At 34.0% G+C, this 27072-nt stretch overlaps 1 protein-coding gene across 1 annotated transcript in view; it reads left to right on the top strand.

Moving 5' to 3' along the window:
- The window catches only part of itpr3 (inositol 1,4,5-trisphosphate receptor, type 3), a 60622-nt gene that overhangs the window by 8964 nt on the left and 24586 nt on the right, over window positions 1–27072 (top strand). Inside the window, 36 exon segments of the mRNA XM_056463725.1 lie at window positions 634–792; window positions 2960–3058; window positions 4614–4697; window positions 4858–5004; window positions 7935–8030; window positions 8122–8160; window positions 8405–8544; window positions 8656–8755; window positions 10013–10173; window positions 10281–10422; window positions 10517–10678; window positions 12483–12512; window positions 12514–12656; window positions 14855–14974; window positions 15056–15092; window positions 15094–15134; window positions 15136–15237; window positions 15754–15788; window positions 15791–15925; window positions 15928–15966; window positions 15969–16002; window positions 17753–17897; window positions 18039–18183; window positions 19788–19849; window positions 19851–19937; window positions 19939–19977; window positions 21559–21621; window positions 21623–21680; window positions 22351–22405; window positions 23783–23948; window positions 24493–24595; window positions 24598–24659; window positions 24746–24823; window positions 25893–26012; window positions 26114–26236; window positions 26451–26651. Of these exon segments, the coding sequence (XP_056319700.1) occupies window positions 634–792; window positions 2960–3058; window positions 4614–4697; window positions 4858–5004; window positions 7935–8030; window positions 8122–8160; window positions 8405–8544; window positions 8656–8755; window positions 10013–10173; window positions 10281–10422; window positions 10517–10678; window positions 12483–12512; window positions 12514–12656; window positions 14855–14974; window positions 15056–15092; window positions 15094–15134; window positions 15136–15237; window positions 15754–15788; window positions 15791–15925; window positions 15928–15966; window positions 15969–16002; window positions 17753–17897; window positions 18039–18183; window positions 19788–19849; window positions 19851–19937; window positions 19939–19977; window positions 21559–21621; window positions 21623–21680; window positions 22351–22405; window positions 23783–23948; window positions 24493–24595; window positions 24598–24659; window positions 24746–24823; window positions 25893–26012; window positions 26114–26236; window positions 26451–26651 (3552 nt within the window).

Raw genomic sequence — 27072 nt, 5'->3', positions numbered from 1 at the left:
AAATTTAAATGAGATTGTACTCTCTTTTAAAAGAGGGCGAAGCTACAAATGACTATGGCTGTTTTTCAATATGCATTCTTCAGTGATCTTGCGTCTTTGTTTTATTTGTATTGTGCAACGTATATTTGTATGGTTCAATGCATAGTATATATTGTTAAAAGGGGAAAAACAGTAAATCGTTGTATGAATGCTGTTATTTTAAAATAATTTTCCGTTAAAAATGCGTGAAGGTCATGTGACCATCAGGTAGAACGCAGCATCTCATTTGTTCATTTGTGCATCCCTAATCTTTAGTGATAGATGGCTGCTTCTTACTCAAGGCTGTCTATGCTAATGAGGAAGAAATTATCACTAATGGGTGGGGCTTTCACCCCTCTAAGAGCAAGCACAAAGGGAGAATGTCAATTAAAGTGTTTCTGCAGACAGTTTTTATGAAGTGCGGTTATAAAAAAACTGAGTTAATTAATTTTACTATTAAAAGCTGGCTTCAGTCACACACTATTGCCACACAACTATTCTTAAACCCCTTATAAAAGTGTTTTTTGCATATAATAGGTTCCCTTTGAGAGGTTGAATTAGCTGTTTTATATTTGACAGATATGTTGATTCTAATGAATGCCTGTGTGTTTTCAGCTGCTCCACATGAAGAGTAACAAGTATTTGACAGTAAATAAGCGTCTCCCAGCACTACTGGAGAAGAATGCAATGCGCGTCACTCTGGACGGGACGGGGAATGAGGGCTCCTGGCTTTTCATTCAGCCTTTCTGGAAGCTCAGAGCCAACGGAGACAATGTAATGCAAATGCACACACATAAACTCACATCAGCTCAACGGTCACAAATATGAGACAACATTTGGTAAATTAATTTGAACAATAATTAGGTTGAATCTTAAGAAACTTCTTCTCAGGAACAAGCTTGAACATTTGACGTCAAAATCACATAAATATAAAGAAAATGTTTACAAAAAGAAATTTGTTGATGCTTTAGGTTTTTTGTATGGTGACAGTATTTCCATCACAAGTGCACATTTATGTAGTATTTTTTTTTTTTACATTAAAATCAATAAAGTTCAAATAAAATAATGATTACAATACTTTAATAATGTTGTATAACAAAAATGCATTAGTTTATGTTGTTTTTGGTTAAGATTTTTGCATTGTGGCATTTTTCCATCACAATCGCACATTTCTGATTATAACAGTGCAAACAAAAAGTTAATAAATAAATAATTACTATATAGTATTATTTTACCTCAAAATAAATTAAGCAAAATAAGGCTAATGTAGTTTTTTATAAATATCACAGTGCAAAAAAATATTTACGATAATCTAATTATGCTATATAATATAATTTTATTTTTGTATATATAATTAGGTTAAGCTGTTTGTGATGGATTAAGATTTTTTGACATTTTTCCATAACAATTAAAACACTTCTGATCATAGCAGTGCAAATAAATAAATAATATAATATTTAAATAAATTGTATAATAATATGTACTATAAATAATAATATTGGTGTTATCTTTAAGTCTTGCTTTAAATGTTTTATCATTTAGGTTTGCTCAAATAAAAAAAAACATCACACAATGTATTATATGACAACTGAAAGCTGCTATAACCTTTTCTTCCATTTATTAGTAATATTCATAGTAGCTATTTTCATTTATGGTGAATAGAATTAATTACTGTAATATTTTTCCTATAATACTTATTCATTATAATCAAAGGAAAATCTTGGAGAACAATGATATTCATATCCCACTGTTGAAGACAATTATTAGCCAGTTAAGTGCCGTTTAATTGAGAAAATATTTTTTAACATTAGCATGTTAACACATTATCAAACAAAATAGTTTTAATAACTTTTTGTCATCATGACAGTACTTCATATTTTGCTAGTTATTTTCTAAGGTACTAGAATTCAGCTTAAAGTGTAATTTAAGCCTTACCTAGGCTCATTCATTCTTCCATTTTCTTTTCGGCTTAGTCCCTTTATTAATCTGTGGTCGCCACAGCAGAATGAACCGCCAATTTATCCAATTTACGCAGCGGATGCCCTTCCCGCTGCAACCCATCACTGGGAAACATCCATACTCAGCACTCATTCACACTCATACACTACGAATAATTTAGCCTACCCAATTCACCTAAACCACATGTATTTGGACTGCGGGGGAAACTGGAGTACCCGGAGGAAACTCACGTGAACACGGGGAGAACATGCAAACTACACACAGATATGCCAACTGATCCATCTGAGGCTCGAACCAGCGACCTTCTTGCTGTGAGGTGAACGTGCCACCCAATGCGCCACCATGCAGCCCCTCCTTAACTAGGTTAATTAGATTAACTATGGAAGTTACTACAACTGTTGTTTGTTCTTTACCCAATTGGAGGCAAAGGTTTTCATATTTTTAAATACTTTTTTTTTAAAATCCGTATTGAAATAAATAAGACTTTTCCAGAAGATGTGAAAATGTCCTTGCTCTGTTAAACATAATTTGGGAAATATTTTTATTGACTATTTTAAAGGAGGGCTAATATCTTAGTCTTCAGCTGTATATGCAAAATGATTATTCTTTTTTCTTTGGTTTGGAAAAGTTTTGTTTTCACTTGTGCACTATAAAATTGCATGCTTTTATAATCATCACCTACAGTATATACAAGTAAATCAACATTCTTTGAAGTCATACATTTACACACCTAAATACCTACCATGGCCTATAGAAATAAAGCACAACTACTGCATGCAAAAAGCCCACGTACACACTCAAGTGTTAGAAAAAAGCATGCAAATCATCCTATTACACATTTAAACAGGTTTACCAAGCTAATCTGGGTTTAAATGTTTGTAGATTGCTTCTTCCTTGTGTAAACTGATAGGGATGTACATATTTGCTTTTCAGATATCTGCGGCCATCACACTCATACTGAATGGTTTGTACTCCATTGTAGGTGGTGGTTGGTGACAAAGTGATCCTGAATCCTGTAAACGCTGGACAGCCACTCCATGCCAGCAGCTATGAACTTCCTGATCATTCAGGGTGCAAAGAGGTTTGCGACCAGTTTACATTGCTGTTCTCTGTCAACATGACTGTCAAGTAGATGTGTTTACCCATGGCTTAAGGCAAGATGCTGCAGATGAATTGGGGAAAAATGCTAAAAAAATAATAAATTATAATAAATTAATAGTCATGTACCCTCACAGCTAAATAATTACATTAGAAAGTTATCTATGTCAATGAAATATGCAAAAATGTCATAATATGGTGTAATCAGGTTCAGCTTTTAGATATATTAGAGCGCAACATTGTGTCCAACTACATGCAACATGACAGAAACATTTAAATAGCAGCCTAATTACCTAAAAACCTAATTAATGAATAATAAATCTCATTAACATTATTAAATTACATGCTGAATGACTGATGTTGTCGGTTCGCACTAATCTAGTCACAGTTCTAATGTTCCTGTTTAAACTGTTTGCTAGTCATTTTATTTTGAGTCGTCTGAGGTAAACTACCTTCTTCCACTATTAGAATGGCAATAAATGTCATTTAAACTCATTCAAACTCATACTGGTAACATTTAACACTGAATAAAGCACAAATGTCATGTAAAATGGTATTCAAACTCATTATGGTAATATTTGACAATGGATAAAGCACAAATGTCACATTAAATAGCATTTAAACTCATACTGGTAACATGTAACGCTGAATAATGCACAAATGTCATGTTAAATAGTATTTAAACTCATACTGGTAACATTTAACACTGAATAAAGCACAAATGTCATTTAAAATGGTATTCAAAATCATACTGGTAACATTTAACGTGGAATAAGGCACAATTGTCATCTAAAATAGTATTCAAACTCTTACTGGTCATATTTGACACTGAATAAAGCACAAATGTCATGTAAAATAGTATTTAAACTCATACCGGTAACATTTAACACTGAATAAAGCACAAGTGTCATGTAAAATGGTATTCAAACTCAAATTGTTTACACTTTACACAGAATAAAGCACATAATCAGGACTTGCAGTGATCATATCATAGTAGTTTATGATGTTGAAATAGCTTCTTTAATACTTTGTGCATTGCCATCATGCATGGCTATGACACAGTATAGGATTTTTACAGAGGGGTTTTAGATTTTTTAAAAATAATTTCATAATTCAGAAAATACTATAAAAGCCCGAAAAGAAACATTTGTATATATTCAGTCAAATAATGTGTGAATGCCTCTCTCTGTATAAACTTTCACAATATAGATACGAAGATAACTGTATAGTTTGCTTGGTAATTGCTGCTGAAATGTCAAATATGTGTGTGTATATTTAGAAAACCGCTTTTGAAAATATGTATTATAATGGAAGTCTACAGACAAAAAAAATAGATAAATTGTGACAAAACACTTGAGTATGTTTTGCATGCTTTCTTTACATTAAACTGAAAAAAGACTTTAGAAATTGTCCGGTATACAGTAAATGACATATGTTTTGCTTGCAATGTATCACCTTGAGAATATGAACCTGTTTTTGTAGATATGTCCAAAATGAGCCATGCATTTTTTTTTCAAATACAATACTGCCTTCTACAGATCAACTCTGTGAACAGCAATACCAGCTGGAAGATCAGTCTGTTTATGATGTTCAGTGACCACAAAGATGAAGTGCTGAAAGGAGTAAGTACTAACTCCACATTTCTCACTTCATACACACAAATCCATCTTCCAACAGGAAATGTTTGCTTAAACATTGTCACATTGTTAAGCTTTTTACTGTCTATCCAAGGCCAAGCCTGTTATGTTGATATTTCATAATAAAAGTCTTGTTTATTCTTAGGGGGATGTTGTGAGGCTGTTTCACGCTGAACAGGAGAAGTTTCTAACTTGTGATGAGTACAAGTCTAAACTGCATGTGTTCTTGCGCACAACTCTACGTCAATCTGCTACTTCAGCCACCAGCTCCAATGCATTATGGGAGGTGGAGGTAAGAGCCTCTTCATATATATGCATTTTTTACATTTATAGGATTTAAGAGCCAAATATTTTTCTGTGACAACGCATAAGCATTTTATATATTTTTTAATTACAATAGGTTATGAGCATTCTTTTTATTTAAAGGTGCAGTAGCTGATCTGCCAGAATGTTAGCATTATATATTAGCTTAGAAATTTTACATCCTTCCGCTGCTGTCCAAAGCCATGCCTCCTTAAGTCATTAACACACACCGATTATATAACACTAGATCATGTCATTTAACAGTTAGAAAACTCTGTGAAGACACATACTTTATCACTCGTAGTTGTTGACAGGCCTCAAGAATCAAAATCAAACTTCACCTCAGTAAAGCTGGTTAGGCGGAAGAGCACTATTTACTTAGATCTTAAATTAGATCAGAAAAAAAGAAGTGCTAAAAACAGAAATATCCTGTCGTCTGTTTACATTACACTTACGTTACCAAGCCAACAAGTGACTTTTAATTTTCAATTGTGCTCGCTGATCCTCATACATCGCTTGTTTTCATCTCCTTTGACACTTGAACTACTAAACCAATGCTCATGTCTATTTTACCGACTATATTATCAATGCTCTAAAATAGGGGTCACCAATCTCGGTCCTGGAGGGCCGGTGTCCTTGCAGGGTTTAGCTCCAATTTGCCTTAACACACCTACCTGGGTGTTTCAGGTATACCTAGTAAGACCTTGATTAGCTGATTCAGGTGTGTTTGATTATGGTTGGAGCTAAAATCTGCAGGACACCGGCTCTCCAGGAACAAGTTTGGTGATCCCTACTGTGAAAGGTACTCCATGAACTAGAAAATAGCCAGTCTTTTGCTGGACGTTTTCAGTGGCTAAACAACACTTCCGTGCATGTAAACCATTCATAAACAAGAACACAATCTACATAAGCTTTGCGTGACTAAAATAGTTCTAAAACATATCGGTCTAAAAGTAATACTTCAGCCGTGGTGTCACCCTTCAGATCGTTGTTTTGAACTGCATAACGTCATTTCCGTCCAGCGTACAAAAGTAATTGCGATATTGATTCAGGGTTTAGAAAAGTTTTGATTCTGCATTTTTGGCAGAAGCCCTTTCAAAAACAATGTTTCTTTTCATAGATACAAGGCCACGTTGGTCTTTCAGAAAGAAGTTCAGGTTGATGCAGAGTTTGCCTAATGACGTCGCTCTGTCAGCTGTAGATCCGAATGCTTAATGTGTACGTGCGAGTGACGTATCTGTTTGCTTGAAGAGGCTGCACAGAAATTCAATTTTAAATTTGTTGACAGACAGTTTGAGATACCTGTCGTAATTGAGTTAATTGTCGGTCCCACAGTATTTCATTGGATAAACATTTTTTAGTTTTATGCCTTACCCAGAATATGAAAATACATATTTCGATCATTTACTTTAATCACTACTATTGGAATTTAAAGAGACATTCATCCAGCACAACAAAAAATGTTTCTGAAGACAATCACCTACTGCACCTTTAATCTATCATTCTGTGTCACTTGCGAGTGACAGATTATGGTTTTCAAGAATAAAAACAATAACATGCATTATTTGTATGTATATAGTATTTTCTTTTTATTGTGTTTGATTTTAAGTTTTTTTCTGCACATAAACCTAATAACTGTCATACAATTTAGCATGATTTGCAGAAAACACTCACTGAATGTTGTTCAGTATTGTAATAGTTTATATTTACAAATATTATTCTGCATATTTATCTACAAAATATGCAGTATTTGTATATATACTAATATACTAATAGTAATAGTAATATACTAATAATATACTAAAAATGTAGATTTTATTAAAATGCCATTCATGGATCACATTGAAACCTTAAATTGCAAATTAATTGTCATTTTAAATCTTTACACTTCAAACCACCAACTTTTACCCATTAGTTTTTCATTCATTCATTCATCCATTTTCTTTTCGGATTAGTCCCTTTATTAATATGGGGTTGCCACAGCGAAATGAACTGCAAACTTATCCAGCATATGTTTTAGGAGCGGATGCCCTTCCAGCTGCAACCCATCACTGGGAAACACCCATACACTCTTGCATTCACACACACTATGGATAATTTTAGCTTACCCAATTCACCAATACCGTATGCCAACATCATGACGCCCCCATTAGGTTTTAATAGTTGAGAAAATTTATAATATGATCACTTTATATATTTTAATAAGTACAGTTGTACACTAATGTTGTTTACAATATATTATTAAATATATCAGTATATTATCTTTATAAATGTTAAAATAGTTTGTTAATAAGGCTTTTATTTAAAATTCTTTAAAATTATGTTATTTATGGGCTCAAGATGATGGTTTTCAAGCAATATAAAAAACACCTTTTTTAAAAAACTTTATATGAAATATAATCCTTATGTTTTTCTGAGCATAAACCTGATCACTGTCATACATTTTTAGAATGTTTTGCGGAAGACATCTACTGAATATCATAGTTTTATATATGAAAATTACTATAAAATAAATGATCATTAATAAAAAGACCACTTATGCTGCACATTGTAGCCTGAAAATAAAATAATTGTCATTTTAAATCTATACGTTTCCACTAAACGCCACATTTTACCCATTAATGAGTTTTTAATAGTTACTAAAATCTAACAAACTTTAGGATCACTTTTTTGCTGAATAATCAAAGATCATTACTTCTCCCTTTTTATTTTAACACAAGTTATTTGAATAATTCAAGTAGATCATCCATACAGTATTTTTGGTCTATTTGCAATTAGTTTGTTACTATGAATTAAATCGCTTCAAAATGTAATCAGAAGCTAAATGCAGCATCTCATTTGTTACGATCAAGTTTTTTTTTTTGTGAAAAAGTGCTTTGGTAGAGACTTGATGGAGTATTGTTTGCTTGTTGTTTGCAGGTGGTCCACCATGATCCATGTCGAGGAGGAGCCGGACACTGGAACAGCCTCTACAGATTCAAACACCTGGCCACAGGAAACTATCTCGCTGCTGAGGTGAAACCCTCCACATTTACACAAACATAAATCTGATATATAAATAATTAATTTAGAAAATAACACATTATTGGTTTTTATTTGGTTTCAGGAGAACCCAGGTTACAAAGAAAACAGCAATGATATCGAGGTAGGATACATTGTTTTCAGTTTCGCTTATTTGTTTAGAGGGACAATGCATTACTGGATTAACGTTAAAAATGTTAACGTTAATAATGTTAATAAACATTACTATAAAATGTGTCAGAGTTAGCCAAGAATTGCTATTTTTCATCTGTAGACCTTTGACAGAACGTTAAAAGTCACACTTAAAAATTTAAAGACACATTTTGGACACAAAGACTTTACTCTTGTGTTTTTTTTTCTTCCATAAGGTGGACAGCAGTCGTATCAAGAGAAGCCTTGGAGAAAGGATTAAATATAAGCTAGTCGCAGTGCCTCATGGGAATGACATCGCCTCTCTGTTTGAGCTGGACCCCACAACACTGCAGAAGACTGATTCATTTGTGCCAAGGTATTACGTTATGTGCTTTGCTCTCTCTTTCTCTCGGTTCATCTGGCTGCGTTCTGTGGGAAGAAGAACTTGATTTACTCCCTGTCTATTTATCTTTTTCACCGCCAACAGAAATTCTTATGTTCGATTTCGGCACCTGTGCACAAACACTTGGATTCAAAGCACCAACATTCCCATCGACATCGACGAAGAACGGCCCATTCGATTAATGGTGAAAAACTTTCTAACCATAATTTCTTGGTTTCAAGATTTGTAAACTTGACAAATTACAATACTAGTTGTATGTTTTACTACAGCTTTTGTTGAGTTCATTATTTATAAAACTGTTGTATTTCACATATCACATTGTATTATTATAAAAAAATTATTCTAATACAGCACCATTTAATATTTTAAGGGTTAGTAAGATTAAAAAAAATCTGTAAGATTCTGCCATAAAATCTGCCATAAAATCTTTATAAATTATAAATGTCTTGAATATGAAGATTTTATGCATGCTTATGACAACTGTGTCATTAGTGTCATTTGCTCTGTTATGTCATTTTAAATGCAATGGTGACATTGTTTGAGATTGAGACAAGTTGGCAGACAAAGACTGAATATGATGTATTTGTCTATATGTCATGACATAACTTGTCATATATCTGTCATATACATGATTGTTACGAAGCAATTATAATATGGTATTTGCACAGCTAGTGTTTCTTCCCTTACTGATAAACTTCAGGTGAAAAGCCGTTTACACGCACATGCTGTCAGGATCAGCAGGCTAGTGCAAAAACTCAATTGAATATACTGGGGTAAAATAAATGTTCGCATTTTAAAGACTTTTTGTATATTCTGAGACCCACTTTATATCGTGTATCACTCAGGCAGTGAAGATCTTTCATTTTTAAAGAAAACACATCGATTTTGTAACGCCATACAGTTCACCGGAAGCGTTTGACCCAGGTTACTGAAAAATTAAGTCATTTCACATGTCTCTGCATATACCCTATTGTCATGAATATTATAACAATTGTATAATTTCTTAGCAAATTGAATTTGTCATTAAAATGTCATTATATGTAATGAAATATTAATGATGTTGTTATAAAATATTATAATAGTATTATAAATATATCGTAGTATTGACACTTTAAACAAGAAATTTTAATGACTAATTAATTTGCTGCCTCTGAAAACTATAAAAGCCTCCTGAGAATCATGTTTATTACAGATTTATGACAAGTTATGTTGTCTTGGTAATGTCAAGTTGTCATAAAGTATGACATAAATATAATTTTTGCTGAAAAAAACTTTAATATGTATATATTACAGCTGTCAACAAAACTGCATGCAATGAATTCAACATACTTCACGCGTTAACATCGTTCCACACAAATAATATAATTAAAATGACCGTTAAGCATGTTAAATAATTGTGTGTGTAGTATTTTAATATTTATTCGATGTCTCCTTTTGGTAGTTGGGCACGTGCCCCACTAAAGAGGACAAGGAAGCGTTTGCCATCGTCTCTGTGCCGGTCATGGAGATTCGAGATCTAGACTTCGCCAATGATGCGAGTCTCATGTTGAGCACTGTTGTCGAGAAGTTCAAATTTGGTTTTCTCAGTCCTAATGACAGAAGGTACAGTAGAATTGACATGAGTCCCTGATTTAATCCTGTGTTCTGAGACTGCTGAGGATTTACTTTGTAAACACTTGTAAAATAGACGTATTACCTTGTATGCTCAGGTATGCCATTAAGCTGCTGGAGGATGTGGTTTTCTTTGTCGTGGATCAGCTTAACAATGGCCAGCCGGCCCTGGAGGTGTCGATGAACAAGCCCAACCGAGAGAGACAGAAACTGATGAGAGAGCAGAACATTTTAAAACAGGTACGATTTATTATTTTTTTTTTATGATTCGCAAATCTGCAGTTGAAACATCTTGTTTGGTGAAGCCAGGCTTATCATCCTGTTTTCTGCTTAGATATTTGGGATCATTAAAGCACCGTTTAAAGAGAGAGGAGATGACCCTCCTCTACTGACACTGGAAGAACTGTCTGACCAGAAATACTTACTGTATCAGTACATGCTCAGGCTGTGCTACAGGGTGCTGCGTCATTCACAGGAAGACTACCGAAAGAATCAGGTACTTCAGTCCATACTCACAGAGGTGCCTACGGGTGCTGTATGTCATTGTTTGACTCTATTGAGGCATAAAAATTCCATAATATGTTAGTAGATATTTAGTAAAATGCAAAGTCCACATTTTTCTATGAAAAACAATACTGTGACCAGGTATATGCTTTGAAATATGTTTTATTTGTCAGAATGGCTAAACGGTGAATTACATTTTGAATGATGTTCAGATGGTTTTTACTCAGAATAAAGTTTGTTAATACATGTAATAGGGAATGTGATGCATTTAAGTGATTTAATGCCATGTTTCATGTTGTGCTGCATTAGTTAAAATGATTTACAGCAGCGGTTCCCAACAGGGAGGTCCCAGCCCACAAGGGGGCCTCAGCGAGTTCTGTGGGGGGTGGCGTTATGTTTAAAAAAGTTTTTGCAGTAAACAATTAGGAGAACGATCATGTTGCCTTAGTTCATTTTATCCCCTGGCTGACCAAAAAATTGACAAATTTGTAATTCGTCCTCCACAAAAAAGATTGAGTCTCACTGATTTGCCTTCAGCAGCTAATACTAATGACCCAAGCATACTGGACCTAGGTGAGGGAAACTCCAAACCTCCAAACGGGTCGCAGCGCTAGCAATAGTGGAAACACAAAATGCAGGAAATACCAAGATAGTTACCTGAACTATGGTTTTATTCCATTTTCTCGAAGCACAGAGTTTCTGACCCAGCCACAGTGTATTATCTGCACCAAAGTTTTTTCGAACGAAAGAGGCCGTTCAAATTAATAAGACATTTGCAGACAACTCATCCCCAATACTGGCAAAAAGCTCAGAGAATTTTTTGAGCAAGGCAAAAAAATTGACACACACCCAAAATGAGATGAGTGACGTAACAGCTACTGACTAAAAACTTAAAAATAAATAAAATAAATTGGCTACTAATATTATCATATTTTCATAAAATAAATATCATATTTAATAATATATATTTTCAGTTACAAATGGCGATATATGAGCGATAATATCGTTAAATGTTGAGGGAGGCCTTACAATATTTTCTGGGGGTCAAACAGGGTCTCAAGCCAAAAAAGGTTGGGAACCACTGATTTAAAGCACATTAGATTATTTGTAAATGCAATAATATGTTTACAGGTCTGTGTTTTACCAAAAGAAACACACCAGTTCAGTAGCAATGAGAAGGATTAGAAGAAGCTGCACTTTTAAAGGCAATTTAAAGGGACATTACACCCAAAGTAAAACATTACTAACTGTTTACTCCCTCTCCTGTGGTTTCAAACCTTTATTCATTTAATTTTCAACACAAATGTAGATGATATGAATAATGTTGATAACTGGTAACCATCAGCATTCATATTAAGAAAAAACTAATAATATGGAAGTCAGCGGTTACTAGATTTCATCATTTTTCTAATTATTTTCTTTTTTGTTCAACTGAAGAAAGAACCTCAAATAGGTTTATGAAGTTAAGGGAAAGTAAACAATGACATAATTTTCATTTTTGGGTGAACAATCACTTTAAATCCCAATGTTAGTGGTGCATGTTCATTAATCTGACAACCCACTTGAGGATCTATTTTGAAGCATACCTGCCAGCACTCCCGTTTTTCAGAAACAAATGTTGGTAGGTATAATTTTGAACTTTGAATTGAACCCAGTTTCACATGGTATTACAAAGTACTGATGTTGATTATTTAGTTTAAATGGTATTCAGACTTCCTCTCACACTGCAGTTATCAGAAATGGGGATTGATAAGTTAATATGTTGTTTGCCATCCATCTTTGCACTTGTCTTACAGGAGTACATAGCTAAGCAGTTTGGAATGATGGCAGTCTCAGATCGGCTATGACATTCTGGCGGAGGACACCATCACAGCCCTGCTCCACAACAACCGCAAACTGCTGGAGAAACACATAACTAAAACTGAGGTGGAGACATTCGTCAGTCTGGTTCGCAAAAATAGGGAGCCCAGGTTAGTGTTTCTATCAAGAACCCTCTTGTAGGCAAGACTGATTGATGTTACTATGTGAATCTGAGATTCACCATGTGAACATATACTGTTATCATATGATGATTCAAATTAATATAGTTACCTTTGGCGCATTCAGCTGTAAACAACTGTTTTTCGACACATTAGGGATATTCAGCAACCTTTTTGTATGTATGACAAGGTATAACTGTGCATTCATATTGCTGCCAGTGAGTGTGTCATTGGTCAGAAGTCATTTATTATCAATGTAGGCTAGGGTGATAGCTGCGAGTACGGTGTGGTGCATCAACAAAAAATGGGCAAAAATTCATTATCAATTATGATTATGATCAATTATTATCATTATCAATATTATATTATAGGTCAATATTATGGTAATGAGCTATGATGCAGTTTGACACCAACCAATCAAAAAGAAAATACACCTGTTTATTTTGGTTTAGTTCCCAAGCAATATAGAGGAGAGGTCCACGTTTTTGAGAAAATGAATATTAAGAATGCCCCTAAGTAAAAAAAAATCACACTCAGAGTTTTAAAATAGCTCAATATTCTGCTCTGTGGATGTTCTGTTCATGAACGTCATACTTGTCTATGCATAAAACCACACATGCTCACCAAAATATCAAGTACACACAAATAACGTGCTGAGAGGAAGTTTCTATGTTAAGCTACGTTTTTTTTTTTGTTATTTTTATTAGGCTGTCATGGCAACACTGGTAAAATAATGCCTCTCAGCAAGTTCACTGTCAGTCAAATGTGGTTATGTCGATGCCAATAGTCTAGTGGTTAAGTGTGTTAACATGTAGTGCTCACAGAAACCAGAATTCGATTCCCCGTGCTATGCTCATCCACTGACCTACACATTTAAGGTTTTATAATAAATAACATTTAATTATTTAATTGCATAAGTTTAAATAATATATGGTTGTTATTTTATTTGCTTTTTGTATTTTTGAAATCAGTCTAATCTTAGTTATTGAGTAAAATTTAAAAAGTCTTTTTTTTAATTTAGTTAAATAATAAATAATTATTACAAAGCATTTTGTTTTTTGTGTTAGTGCATCCAGAATATTGGTTTTCCTCTTGAATTTAATTCAGTGCATCCCTAGTTAGTTTTCCCACTAGAATGCTTGTTTTAGTTTAACACTGTTTTTTATTGATAGATATTAGTCAGAGAGCCACAGCACCAATACATAGAATCATTAGACATTAACTGCTTCAATCTAGCAGCAGAACACAATTTGCTCATATTTTATTTCTGTCTGAATAAGCAGTACTATAACATATTCTTGCATTAAGTACAATATAAAATAAAAATAATAATAAGATAGGTAGATAAAATAACATTATAGATAAAAGTACACATATTAGGCCTTACAATAATACAGAAAGAATATAAATACAAATATGTAAAGGGTACAGCAGTAGAGAAAAAAAGAAAACACCACTCTCCATTCATAAATAAGCCAGGGGCCAGGGAAAATAGGTCAGCTATTTTTTTCATAAATTTGTATTTATTTTTATTTTTATTTTTAAAATGTAAGAGGAAGGGTTGTCAAATTGTGTCAATTTTCTCAGTATTACTGCAAACTGTTTATCTAATCTTTTCAGTTGCATAGGACTGCATCAGATCATCCATCCAGTGTACATAACTGGGTGGAGAAGGATTTTTCCCAGTTCAGTGTTAAAGCCTTTCAGCAATTATTAAACAGAAGGCGAATGCATTTGATTGTATGATGACAGGGAAACATTTGTAGGGTTAATCCAAGTAATGCTACTAGGGGGCATGGCTCAATATCTAAAAGAAAGTATTCAGAAATTTATTTAAAAATTGATGCCCAAAAAGTGCTTAGTGCTGGACAAAGCCAGAAATATGAAGAGAGTGCTGGAGCTTGTTCACACCAAACACAAATTGGATCAAAACCAGGGTGAATTTGAGATATTTTTGCCTTAGTTCAACATATTTTATGCAATTGTATAGAATGCTTGTTTTTAGCAGGAAGGCAATCACTTTAAATAGAGACCTAAATATTCAAACCGTAAGAGCAAATTTTAGTGCCCTCATCTGCCTCTTTGAGTGCACAGTTAAGTATCATGGGTGACAAATTGATGCACTGCCAAGTCTAAATCTGGTTGTCTCTAAATGCCTGTTGTGACATGTTATTTGTTTTGTTTTCCAGGTTTCTGGACTATCTTTCAGACTTGTGCGTATCCAATAATGTAGCAATCCCTGTTACTCAAGAGCTGATCTGTAAATGTGTGCTGAACGCCAGTAACCAGGATATTCTCATGAAAACAGAGTAGGTCCTGCAAAAAAAATTGTGTGCATCTGTATTTGCTTATATACTTGTTGCAAACACATTTTCTGTGTGTTTGTGAAGGCGGCGAGCTGCTAAGGAAAGTCATCATACTTCCGAAGTACTTGGAAGAGTTTGGAGACGAGGATGAAGTTTGGCTGATTGGGCTGAAAAGGAAACGAGAACCATGAAAAGAGCATTCGGCAGCTTGCCCAGAGGCCCGTCAAGGGAATGTGCATGATGAAAAATGTGCTGACATATTACAGGTGCTTGAAAATGGAAATAACATCTGTTATCATTGCAACTTAGAAATCCTATTTCCGCTTCTTATTCTTAACAAAATTTCTAAATGTATCTTCCTAAGAGATTTAAAGCTATAACCACCAGACTCTAGTCAGACCTTCCGGCTGGTATGAAGATTTAGGCTATATCTTTTCTAACTGATCCAACTTGCGGTTTTCCCTACGATCTCTGAAAGTCGTAAAAATCTAGACTTTCCATTGAGGGGTGTGAAAAGTTTTTACACAGTAACTCTAAAACAGCACTTAATCTACAGCCACTCACTTCACGACCTTCAAACCTTCATCTAACTGGCCAAATATTACTAGCAAAGCCTAGCAGCTAGCCTAGAACATGCTAATTCATGTTAAAATTGAACATCCTTTGAAATAACAAAAAACAAATCAATTACAAAAATAGAATATTTCTGGATAAAATGTAGCAATGTTGTCCTTCTGTTCATATCCTTATGAATATATGTGTTATATATTTTGGTTTTTCAGGTACCAGCTGAAACTATTTGCACGAATGTGTTTTGACGGCAGTATTTGGCCATAGATGTGATCTCAAAGCAGCTGGATATAGAGCTGATCTCACTCTGCATGATGGACGAGACTCTTCCCTTTGACCTGCGAGCATCTTTCTGTAGACTCATGCTGCACGCACACGTCGACCGTGACCTCAGGAGCTTGTGACACCTATCAAGTTTGCCCGCTTGTGACTGAGATTCCCACCTCTATCAGCATCAAAGAGTGCGTTCACATACTCGCACACAATACTTTATCCACTTGTTAAGTGTGACCTCATGCGAAGCGGCTCCATGTCCAAGCGCTATATCAAACTGTATAGGGAGACTCATCAAATGGTGATAATAAACGTTTACAAAGCGATGTAATACTTTCAAAAATCACGATGCCTAATATCCGATGTCCAGAAAGTGATACATTTTTTTTTATAAATTGTCAAAATTTGGTATTTGTGATGCAGCAAGTCCTGAGACTGATGTGTACATTATGATTTATATAAAATTTACTTTAATGTGTGATATGACTAAATAAGTGATCATAAACAAATATTTTCTCAATTCAGATGAGTGGCGGCTTGGACCCGGAAACAATATTCCATACGTCACCGATACGTCACAACTTAACAAGCGGATAGATAACTTTATATTGTATTTTTTTTAACCCTTGATACTATAGGGAACCATATATGGTCACTTTATTTACATTGATTTTAAGATAATTTTTTAAAGTCATAGAAGGTTTGTAATATCCCCAGTAGCACACATACATACATATACATACACACATAAATATATATATATATATATATATATATATATATATATATATATATATAGATCCTTTAGAAATAGCATTTTTAACAAATTGAAAGGTAAAAATTCATTTGAAATAAAAATATTTTATAACATCGTAAAAGTTTTTAAAGCCACATTTTGATCAATTTCATTCCTCTTTTCTGAATTAAAAGTAATAATTCCCCCCCAAAAAATCAGTAACACTTTAATTTAATACTAATTCTAACTATTTTATTTTAGTGCTGTTTATTTGTGCATATTGTGCATGATCTTATACAACATCTTTAATTCTACCTATTACGCCCCAAGTCTGGGTAAAACAATATGGACATAATAAACAAAATAAGGTTGTGGTGGTGGATTTCGCCCCCCAATAAAATCTTATACAAAAGATCCCCTTCGGTCGACCACACGCGGACACTTAAGTTGAGAGTGATTGAATCGATTTATTATAGAAAAATAGTTTAAATGAGCATCTCTTCAAGGTGGCCACAGGCCAAAATAACAAACAAAAGAATCTACAAAGTAAATCAACTATATTACCTGTAAATCTTTAAAGAAAAATACAGGAAGCTTACCTTCCTCCCTAAACATAAACAAAGTCAATTGTAATCAAAATAAATAGGCAGGCCACCCCTACAAGCTCAAACTCTCAAAAAGTTGCTAGCACACATGGACATTTGTACAAGAATAAAGGTTGGTCGTCGGCCGGAGGGGTAGTGAAATGCAGGAACTTTCTACTCCCAGCATCCATCGCACTACAAATGAGCCTCTCAAACTCTGCCGGAAGTTCCCTTTCATAGCTCTCCATGACCAGCAGCCAATCAGAGCCTGGACCACATTAAAATGCCAGCCTATGGGATAACACAAAACACAGCAAGAAGGCGGGACAAAGAAGGAAAACACATGCAATGCACAACAAAAATAAATAAAAAAACTTTAGTCATAACACTACCCAATATCTAAATCTAGTTATTGATTTAATAACTATTAATAAGCAGCAAATTATGAGTTTATTGAGATAAATATGATTTAACTGAGAACTGTACCTGATAATGTGTGAAATTTTTTTTTTACTGCATGATAGTGTATGCACAACCATTAAACATTTGTACATGGCAGTAAAGAGTAACTATTTAAACAATCAAAGGTGTAATAATGTTTGTTGTTTTATGTTATAGTTATGACTCTCACTTGGACAATTCACGAGACAATAAAAAGAACAAGTTTGCTAATACCATGGCTTTTATGGAGGAATACCTCAACAATGTGCTCATCGATGATCTGCCTTTTGCAAATGAGGAGAAAAACAAGCTAACTTATGAGGTACTGTTGCATATTATTATGCTTAAGCTCCACTGGTAGTGCTTGGGAGTATTTATGGCTGCATACTTAAGCTTTGATAAAACCATCTGCAAGATATTCCCAAATCAAGTTCACATTTTTGCTTCATTTGCATTCTCGTAGGTGGTGAGCTTGGCGAGGCATCTTATCTACTTTGGCTTCTACAGCTTTTTCGAGCTCCTGAGATTGACTCGCACTCTTCTGGGAATTATAGACTGCACTCCGAGTAACGCTTCCGTCAACCCACTGTTCAACGATGATGGCAGTGGTCAGTACTGAATAGTGTTCAGATGTTTACATGGCTCCAGATTGCTACTGAAATGGTTGCAAGAAAATTATTTTTTTAAGTAAAAATTGATTATTATCATGAAATAAAGTGTAACAATAGTTAAATACCAAATACTCTAATCTAATAAATAACATACAGTTCAAATCAGAATTATTAAGCCTCATTAATTATTAGCCCCCGTTTATTTTTCCCCCATTTTCTGATTAACAGAGAGAAGATTTTTTCAACACATTTATAAACATAGTAGTTTTAATAACTCATTTCTAATAACTGATTTATTTCATCTTTGCCATGATGACAGTAAATAATATTTTACTAGATATTTTTCAAGACACTTCTATACAGCTTAAAGTGACATTAAAGGCTGGTAATTAGGGTAATTAGGCAAGTGTTATTGTATAACGATGGTTTGTTCTGTAGACTATCAGAAAAAATAAATCACTTAAAGGGGCTAATACTTTTGAGCTTAAAATTGTCTTTAAAAAATTAAAAATTGCTTTTATTCTAGCTGAAATAAAACAAATAAGATTTTCTCCAGAAGAAGAAATATTATCAGAGATACTGCAAAAAAGTCCTTGCATCATTTGGGAAATATTTAAAAAAGAAGAAAAAATCAATGGTGGTTTAATAATTCTGATTTCAGCTGTATAACATACATAATAATAATTTATAGGCACCTTTCAAAACACTCAAGTACACCTTACAGTATATGGCAAGCACATCAAAAAATACAAGCAGCGAAAAGCAATAGACAGGATATTAAACCAGAAAATCATTAAAAGCTATCCTGAACAAAAAAATCAGAGATTATCTGAGATTTAAAATTGTAAACGGTGTCCTCCTGGCGATTGTGCAAAGGCAGGGAATTCCATAACTTTTGCTGCACAATTAAAAGCCCTGCTACCAAATGACTATATCTTGAAGTTTGGAACAGATAAGCTAAGCTGAATTATGATCAACATTTAGATTTTTTGTTTTCACATTTATTTGAGAGATTAATGCATTTAATATGTTTCTCATACTTATAAAACCACTTTTGTAAATTTACTTTTAAAAAGTCTAGTTAATTAATACTTAATTTATACATAATATTAAAAAATGATATAATATTCACAATAGCTTTTAAAGGATTACATTTTAGTGGGTTTTAATGCATAATAATGGATTTTTTTTATTGGGGAAAAAAGAAATTACTAAATCTAATTAAATTATTAAAAATATATGATTTAAAGTTCACATTTAATGAGCAATTGTGTAATTTATTAACTTGAATAATAAGCTAGAAAAGTCAATAAAATTATTTTTCAATAACTTAGTTATCGTTAATCAATTGGACTTTTTACGTATTTTTTTTTCTGTCGTTTGTAATTAGAGTTCTACATTTTTTGGGGTTTTTATTTTTATACTAATAAAAATTATAAATAATGCAAAATAAATTGTGCAACACAGAGGGAAACCCTTTATTATCAATTAGCTCACTATTTGTTTTAACATGTAATGTATATATACTGATATAAACTAAAACATCCTAGAATTCCAGTCTCCAAAATGGCCAGGATATTGATTGAATCATTCATTTCTAGGTAAGAACGTCAGGCGCTCCATTCATGGCATGGGGCAGATGATGTCTACCATGGTGCTGAACCCGAAAGCCATCTCTGTTCTCCGCTCCTGTCGATCTGGAGACAGTCAAGTCCGGCCGTAAAGACAGCATTGACACACAAGACATCACTAGTCATGGACACCAAACTCAAGATTCTGGAGATTTTACAGGTAGTGTATTCATCTTTATTTCTATAGCGCTTTATAAAATGTAGATTACAGTATATCAAAGCCGCTTTACAAGAAGATAACAACATTTCATTCATGTGGAACATATTTATTGCTGATGGAAGAGTAATTGTAGACTGGTGCTGTAGTTTCGTTAAAAAATTACAATTCATTTTAATATGAATGTCATTCTTGAAGGACGATCCACTGAGGGGCAATGTTAAAAAAGTGTACTAACATTAATGGAATAGTTCACAAAAAAAAATATCCCACAATTTATTCTTCCTAAAGCCATTACTCTGTGGATATGACTTTATACACAGTGTTCTTTTCAGACGAACACAGTTGTTATGGTTTCCGTTTTTTCTTTGCTTTCCATGCTGTATAATTGTGTGGGTAGTGGCCCTTTTTTTGAAGCTTCCAAAAATCACATAAATCCATCGTTAAAACTATCCCCATACGACACCAGGGTGTTAATAGAGGAGTTTGGATGCTTTCAAAAATGGAGCACTACCCAACACCATTATACAGCAGTGGAGGAAGTCAATATAATGGTTTAAGGCTGAGTAATCATAGGGTAATTTTTAAAAGGGGTTTAACACAGATGCAATCTGCAAAGCACTTTGATCGACATTCTCCCTTAGTACATGTCATCGGAGGGGGAAAGCTATGTCCATTAGTGACAATTTCTCCTCATTAGCATAGAAGTCCCTGAGATGAGAAGCAACCATGATGCTTTGTTTACACCAGATGCGGCACACGCAAATAAATTGGGCTATTCACGTGTTAATAGACGAGTGGACATTTTGAGTTTACACATTTTGCGTGTCAATTCACTTCATTCGCGCATCAAATTCACTTCACAATAGATGTGGATTCGCGCTATGGGCAGAGCTTCTGTCTACTCTAGCTTCATTGCTAAATGGCTAACATGGATTTTTTTTGAGACAGTAGCTGTGCTTTATGTGCTTTAGGAAGGCTGTTAAAACAGTGTAGTTTTGTTCGGCGCCATGTCTGAGTTCACTAGTTCTTTTCAGAGTTGCACCTAGCTCTGTTAGTTCATCAACTCCTCCAGGAAACTATACCTTGATGATGGAAGCTTTTTAGCTCTCAGCTTTCAGACTGAGCCAGGCCTAGTTTGATGAACTGTTGTCCTGTGTCGGCAATGATAATCACACCTCTACAAGAGCAAGCTCACTGATTGGTTAACACTGCACGAATGTTCGCTGAAGTTCAGATTTTTCCAAATCGAGTAATTCGTTGTGAATACAAAACTCACGCTGATTCATTTGCGTGAAACGCCGCAGGATGTCAATTTGCTTCTTTGCATTGACTTAACATGTAAATCACTTAGCTTGACGCTTCATCGTTATCTGGTGTGGAATGCAGCATTAAGTTTTGAATCTGCTGCCTAGCTCCTCCCATACACACTCTAGGAACATCAGAGAGTAAATTACACCTTGTAAGAGGGACATAATAGGTCCATTTTTAATATTTTGTACTCTCATTTCTCAAATTTGTGTTTTTGTGTGTGTGTGTGTGTGTGTGTGTGTGTGTGTGTGTGTGTGTGTGTGTGTATTATAGTTCATTCTCAGCGTACGACTGGACTATGGCTTTTCATTCCTGCTCTCCGTCTTCAAGAAGGAGTTTTGTGGATGTTTATCTATGGAAAGATGCAGATGCCACACATCATACTGAGCATGAGGGTAATGGATGTACTGATAAAATATACAAAATTCATACCCTGATGTGAATGCAATGACTAACCTACTAATCAAATAACCTAAGGTAACACTTTATTTTCATGGTGTCTTGTTACGCATGATTCCAAAATTATGCATAATTACATGCTACTTACCTTAAACCTAATTTTTGATCCTTTTGAACCCAAGTACATATAGTTCATAATATTGCTCAATACTAAAATGCATAACAATGACACTGTACAATAAAGTGTAACATCAATCTGTGAAATAACAATATGATCAAATCACAACATTTCTTCAATGTACTAATCCCTCTATTTTTCTTCTTCGTGTTTGTCTCAGAGCATCGATCTGGTGAGATTGACAGTGTTTTATAATTTCTTGATTTATTAAATGATTTCCTTGAAGGTGAAGTGTGTATTATTTTTTTACCTATATTATACATTAATTTACATCAACTTACTATTAATAATAATAGTTTTTTTAATTTGATGATGGCAGTACTACAGAAATTACACACTTCACCTTCATTGGAACACCATTATCTAATTAATTGTAATTAATCTAATTAAGTCTAATTATTGTAATTAATAGTGATAGTAGTTGAATGTGCTTTCTGATTGCATGTTCTTGTTATTAATTTATTTGTTTTTGAAATATTATAAACAGCCTCCCATCAACCTACAGCACATTGGAGAGCAAGCAGAGGCCATGTTTGGAATTGGGTATGTTAATGCATTGCACATGTACAGCATCATATTTTTTCAACTAACAAATAATCTGAATTGTGCAAGCTGACATTTTTGAGTATGTCACTCGCTTTGCAAAAATATATACAAGCAAAAAAACACCCCCCTCGGTTCAGATCAGATGCAAATGCATTTAGATGACTCTAAAAGTTCTAGTTATGAGGATGTTTCACCCGAAAATAAAGATTCTCTCATAATTTATGCTCCCTCCACGATTTCAAACCTGTTTGTTGAATTTTTTTCTTTCTTTTAAAGACAAAAGATATTTTAAGAATGTAAGAAACTGGTAGCCATTGACTTTCGTAGCATGGTTATTCCTACGTTGGAAGATGATGTCTACAAGTTTTCTACTACAGTTCTTTGGAATATTATCTTTTGTGCTCAACAGAAAAACTAAACAACAGCTGTGAAAAACCTGAAATTAAATAGGAACACATAAAGGGTCGGAACTACTTAATGGTGAATAAACAATTAGAGAATTTTTGGCCAACTATCTCTTTAAGTAATATTACACAAGCAAGAGTGTTTCCGTATATATCTGCACAAGAGTTGGTTGGAATTGTCATACTGATTTTATAAACAGTTAAAAAAATTGAAGACATGATTTTGTCTGTTCTCCCATTTACCTCAAAAAACTCTCAGCAAAACCAAAGTAGAATATTTACACATTTAGAACAATCCTGGGGTATTGAGTTTCTCAATTAATATATTTTGCCAAATGTTTCCTTCTAATCCAAACTCTAAATGGGGTAAATGCACAGCTTGTGTTCCAATGATAAGCTTCTGGTGAAAGCTTAATGGGACTATTTTCAATTTCATACGTTCCTTTTAAGCATTGATGTTGTAATGTAATTTCAATGCAGTCAGTTAAATAGATTTATGGCATTAGCAATTATTTAGATGTTCAAGCATATAATGAGATGAAAGACTGTGTTACCGCTAGGGCTGTCAGGATCAGCAGGTGAGCCCAGAAATTCCATTGAAATTACCGGAGTAAATTAAACTTTCATATTTTAAAGACATGGTGGGGGGAAATGGAATTTAATGCAGAGCTTCTATCTGGCCTTAGACCCAATTTATATCGTATATCTATGCGGCAGTGAAGATTTTTAAAGAATGAGACCTTAAACGTGTCAATTTTAAACGCTTTAAATACCCATTCTAAATGCATTGTTTGAACAAATGAATCCGTAAATATCTATTGGCAGTTTTATTTATTTATCAGTGATCAGTGAGAAAAAAACACAAAAATATGAATTATCAGTATCTGAATCATCCCAAAATAGTCAGATACTATTATTGCTCATGATCACTCAGACCTTCTTTAGCCTCTACCTTTCTCTCATCATACAGTAAAGGAAACAGCATTCTGGAAGTGGATGATGAAGGAGGACGAATGTTTCTGCGTGTTTTGATCCACCTCATCATGCACGACTACCCTCCCTTGGTTTCTGGGGCCTTGCAGTTGCTCTTCAAACACTTCAGTCAAAGACAAGAAGTCCTTCATACTTTTAAACAGGTAAAAAGAGCTGTGCCTAGACACTTCAGATCAAACATCTGCAGGTAATGAACATTTCCAGATGTGCAAAATGGGGATTTAAAGGGATAGTTCACCTAAAAATGTAAATTCTGTCATCATTTACTCAAACCTTTAAAACTTTCTTTGTTCTGTTAAAGACAAAAAAATATATATTTATATATACTATTTACTTCCTTTTCCTACTATGGAAGTCAATGGTTACAGATTTCCAGCTTTCTTCAAAATATCTTCTTTAGTGTTCAATAAAGAAAGAAACTCTAAAAGGTTTGGAACCACTTGAGGGTGAGTAAATAGTGAATATATATTTATTTTTGGGTGAAATATTCCTTTAAGGGATGCTAACATTATATTTGTCTTAAAAAAACTAATAAAACAAAACTGCAGCTTTTAAAATCTTACAATCCTTGCTCATCTGCATGCAGCAAATTACAGTTCTGGTATCACAAAAGCAGAAAATGCTAAATTGCAGTCCTTTTTTTAGATCAAAAGCTGTGTCTTTCATCCTGCTGTTTGTTCTCTTCAGGTCCAGCTGCTCATTTCAGCTCAGGATGTGGACAACTATAAACACATAAAGCGAGATCTGGATCTGCTGCGCACTATGGTGGAGAAGTCTGAGCTTTGGGTCATTAAAAGAGCAGTTCTGGGGGAGATGGAAAGAAAGACAAGAAAGACAAAAAAGAGCCTGAAACGGTGCGTCATACACTGAGGCATGTGTGATTGTGGAGATGTGATTAATCACGTGAAAGATTGTTACTTTTTTTTCCTCTTTTAAGCAGGTGTCCCCTGAGGAGGAGGCTGATGCTAAGAAACAGACAGCTGAAAAAAGCAATGAAAGCTACCAGAATGTTAAAGAGGTGATGTTTTAGCATGCATTCTAAGCGTAGATGGCTATTATACTAGAGTGCAAAAAGTCTAAGATGTTTTAGTTACAGTGCTCAGCATATACAGTTGAAGTCAGAATTATTAGCCCCCCTGTTTATTTTTCCCACCGATTTCTGTTTAACGGAGAGATGATTTTTTCAGCACATTTCTAAACATAATAGTTTTAATAACTCATTTCTATTAACTGATTTATTTTATCTTTGCCATGATGACAGTACATAATATTTTACTGGATATTTTTCAAGACACTTCTATACAGCTTAAAGTGACATTTAAAGGCCTAGGTTAATTAGGTTAACTAGGCAGGTTAGGGTAATTAGGCAAGTTATTGTATAATGATGGTTTGTTCTGCAGACTATCGAAAAAATATATAGCTTAAAGGGGCTAATAAATTTGACCTTAAAATGGTTTCTAAAAAATTAAAACTGCTCTGATTTTAGCTGAAATGAAACAAATAAGACTTTCTCCAGAAGAAAAATATGATCAGACATTTAGGAAATATTTAAATAAGAAAAAAAATTCAAAGGTGGGGCAAATAATTCTGATTTCAACTGTATAAGTACACCCCTTACAAATCTGCCTTTTAAATTCATATTTTTAATAGGAAGCTCTACAATATTGTATTTGTGCATATACATTAGATTAGTCAGTACTGAGGGCAAATCTTGAGCTTATCTAACAAAATAACTTATGATAACAGTAAACTAGTACACCCAAATATATATGTTATAGAAAAATATTAAATACAAATTTGAAAAAAGAGGAAAGTCAAGAGAAGCAAAATAAATAGAAAAATTTAGTTAAAATTTTGTAGGTTGTAATTTTGTTTACAATATTTTGCTTTAATTGTATTGTATTATCTTTATATTTCTAAATGTGTTAGATGACTAAAATATTATTTTAATAAATTTATCTGTTTAATTTTGACATCTTGTGATCTAATAAATGTGGGTGGTGGTAATATGCAAAATAGCCTCATGGATGGATGTGTACTTCTTAAATGAGCTAACCAATATCTTAAATCTGTCCTCTGATCTCCAGATTCTAGAGCGATTAAATAAAATGTGCAGTTCAGGTGTATTTAAAAAGCAGCAAAGGCTATTGAAGAACATGGGTGCGCACAAAGTTATGCTGGACCTGTTGCAGATCTCTTATGATCGGGTTTGTGGCCTTTTAAACCATTTAGAAAATCTACTAGATGATTTGTTGCAAGTTTTTGGATTTGTTCCTCACTTAACAGCCAATGTTCTTTCTCTTTTCAGAATGACACCAAAATGCTGGAGATCATCAAGTACACACACCTGTTTCTGCAGAAGTTCTGCACAGGGAATCTGGAGAATCAGGCTCTTCTCCATAAACACCTCAACCTCTTCCTCACACCTAGGGTCAGTGCAAACGAAACGGGATAGATAAAAACCCATTAGTATAGCATACTTGGGAGAATTTGATTTAAAACAACAAACTCTGGTATGATTGTCTGTAAGTACTGTTTTATTTAAACAAGTGGAGTGAGAACTGAACCACAAGTGTGAACATACACTAAGATGTCCTCGTATTTTCTCATTGTGCTTTCTCTTCTTTTTTTGTTTTCTCTCCCAGCTCCTGGAGGCAGAAACAATGCAGCAGATTTTCAGCAATAATCTCCAGCTCTGTTCTGAGATCAGCGAGTCTGTCCTGCATCATTTTATACATTGCCTGGCCACACAAGGCCGGCACATTCAGTACCTCAACTTTCTGCACACCATCATTAAGGCTGAAGGGAAATATGTGAAGAAATGCCAAGACATGATCATGACTGAGGTTTGTAACCTTGGACTGTTGGTACAGTATGTTTTGATTTTAACCATTTGTTTGACCGTCATTTTTATTTTCAGCCATACATTCATTTTCTTTCGGCTTAGTCCCTTTATTAATCAGGAGTTGCCAAAACGGAATGAACCGCCATCTTATCCAGCTTATGTTTTATGCAGCAGACACCCTTCCAGCTGCAACCCATCACTGGGAAACTTTTATATATACAGTTGAAGAATTATTAGCCCCTCTTTGTTTTTTTTGTTTTTTTTTCTTTCTTTTCTAATATTTCCCAATGATGATTAACAGAGCAAGGACATTTCACAGTATGTCTGATAATATTTTTTCTTCTGGAGAAAGTCTTATTTGTTTTATTTCGGCTAGAATAAAAGCAGTTTTTAATTTTTTTTAAATCCAGTTTAAAGTCAAA

The sequence above is a fragment of the Danio aesculapii genome, chromosome 8, assembly GCF_903798145.1.
Source record: "Danio aesculapii chromosome 8, fDanAes4.1, whole genome shotgun sequence".
Lineage (NCBI taxonomy): Eukaryota > Metazoa > Chordata > Actinopteri > Cypriniformes > Danionidae > Danio > Danio aesculapii.
Note: the sequence above shows the minus strand (reverse complement) of the source record. Positions and strands in the feature narration are given on the sequence as shown.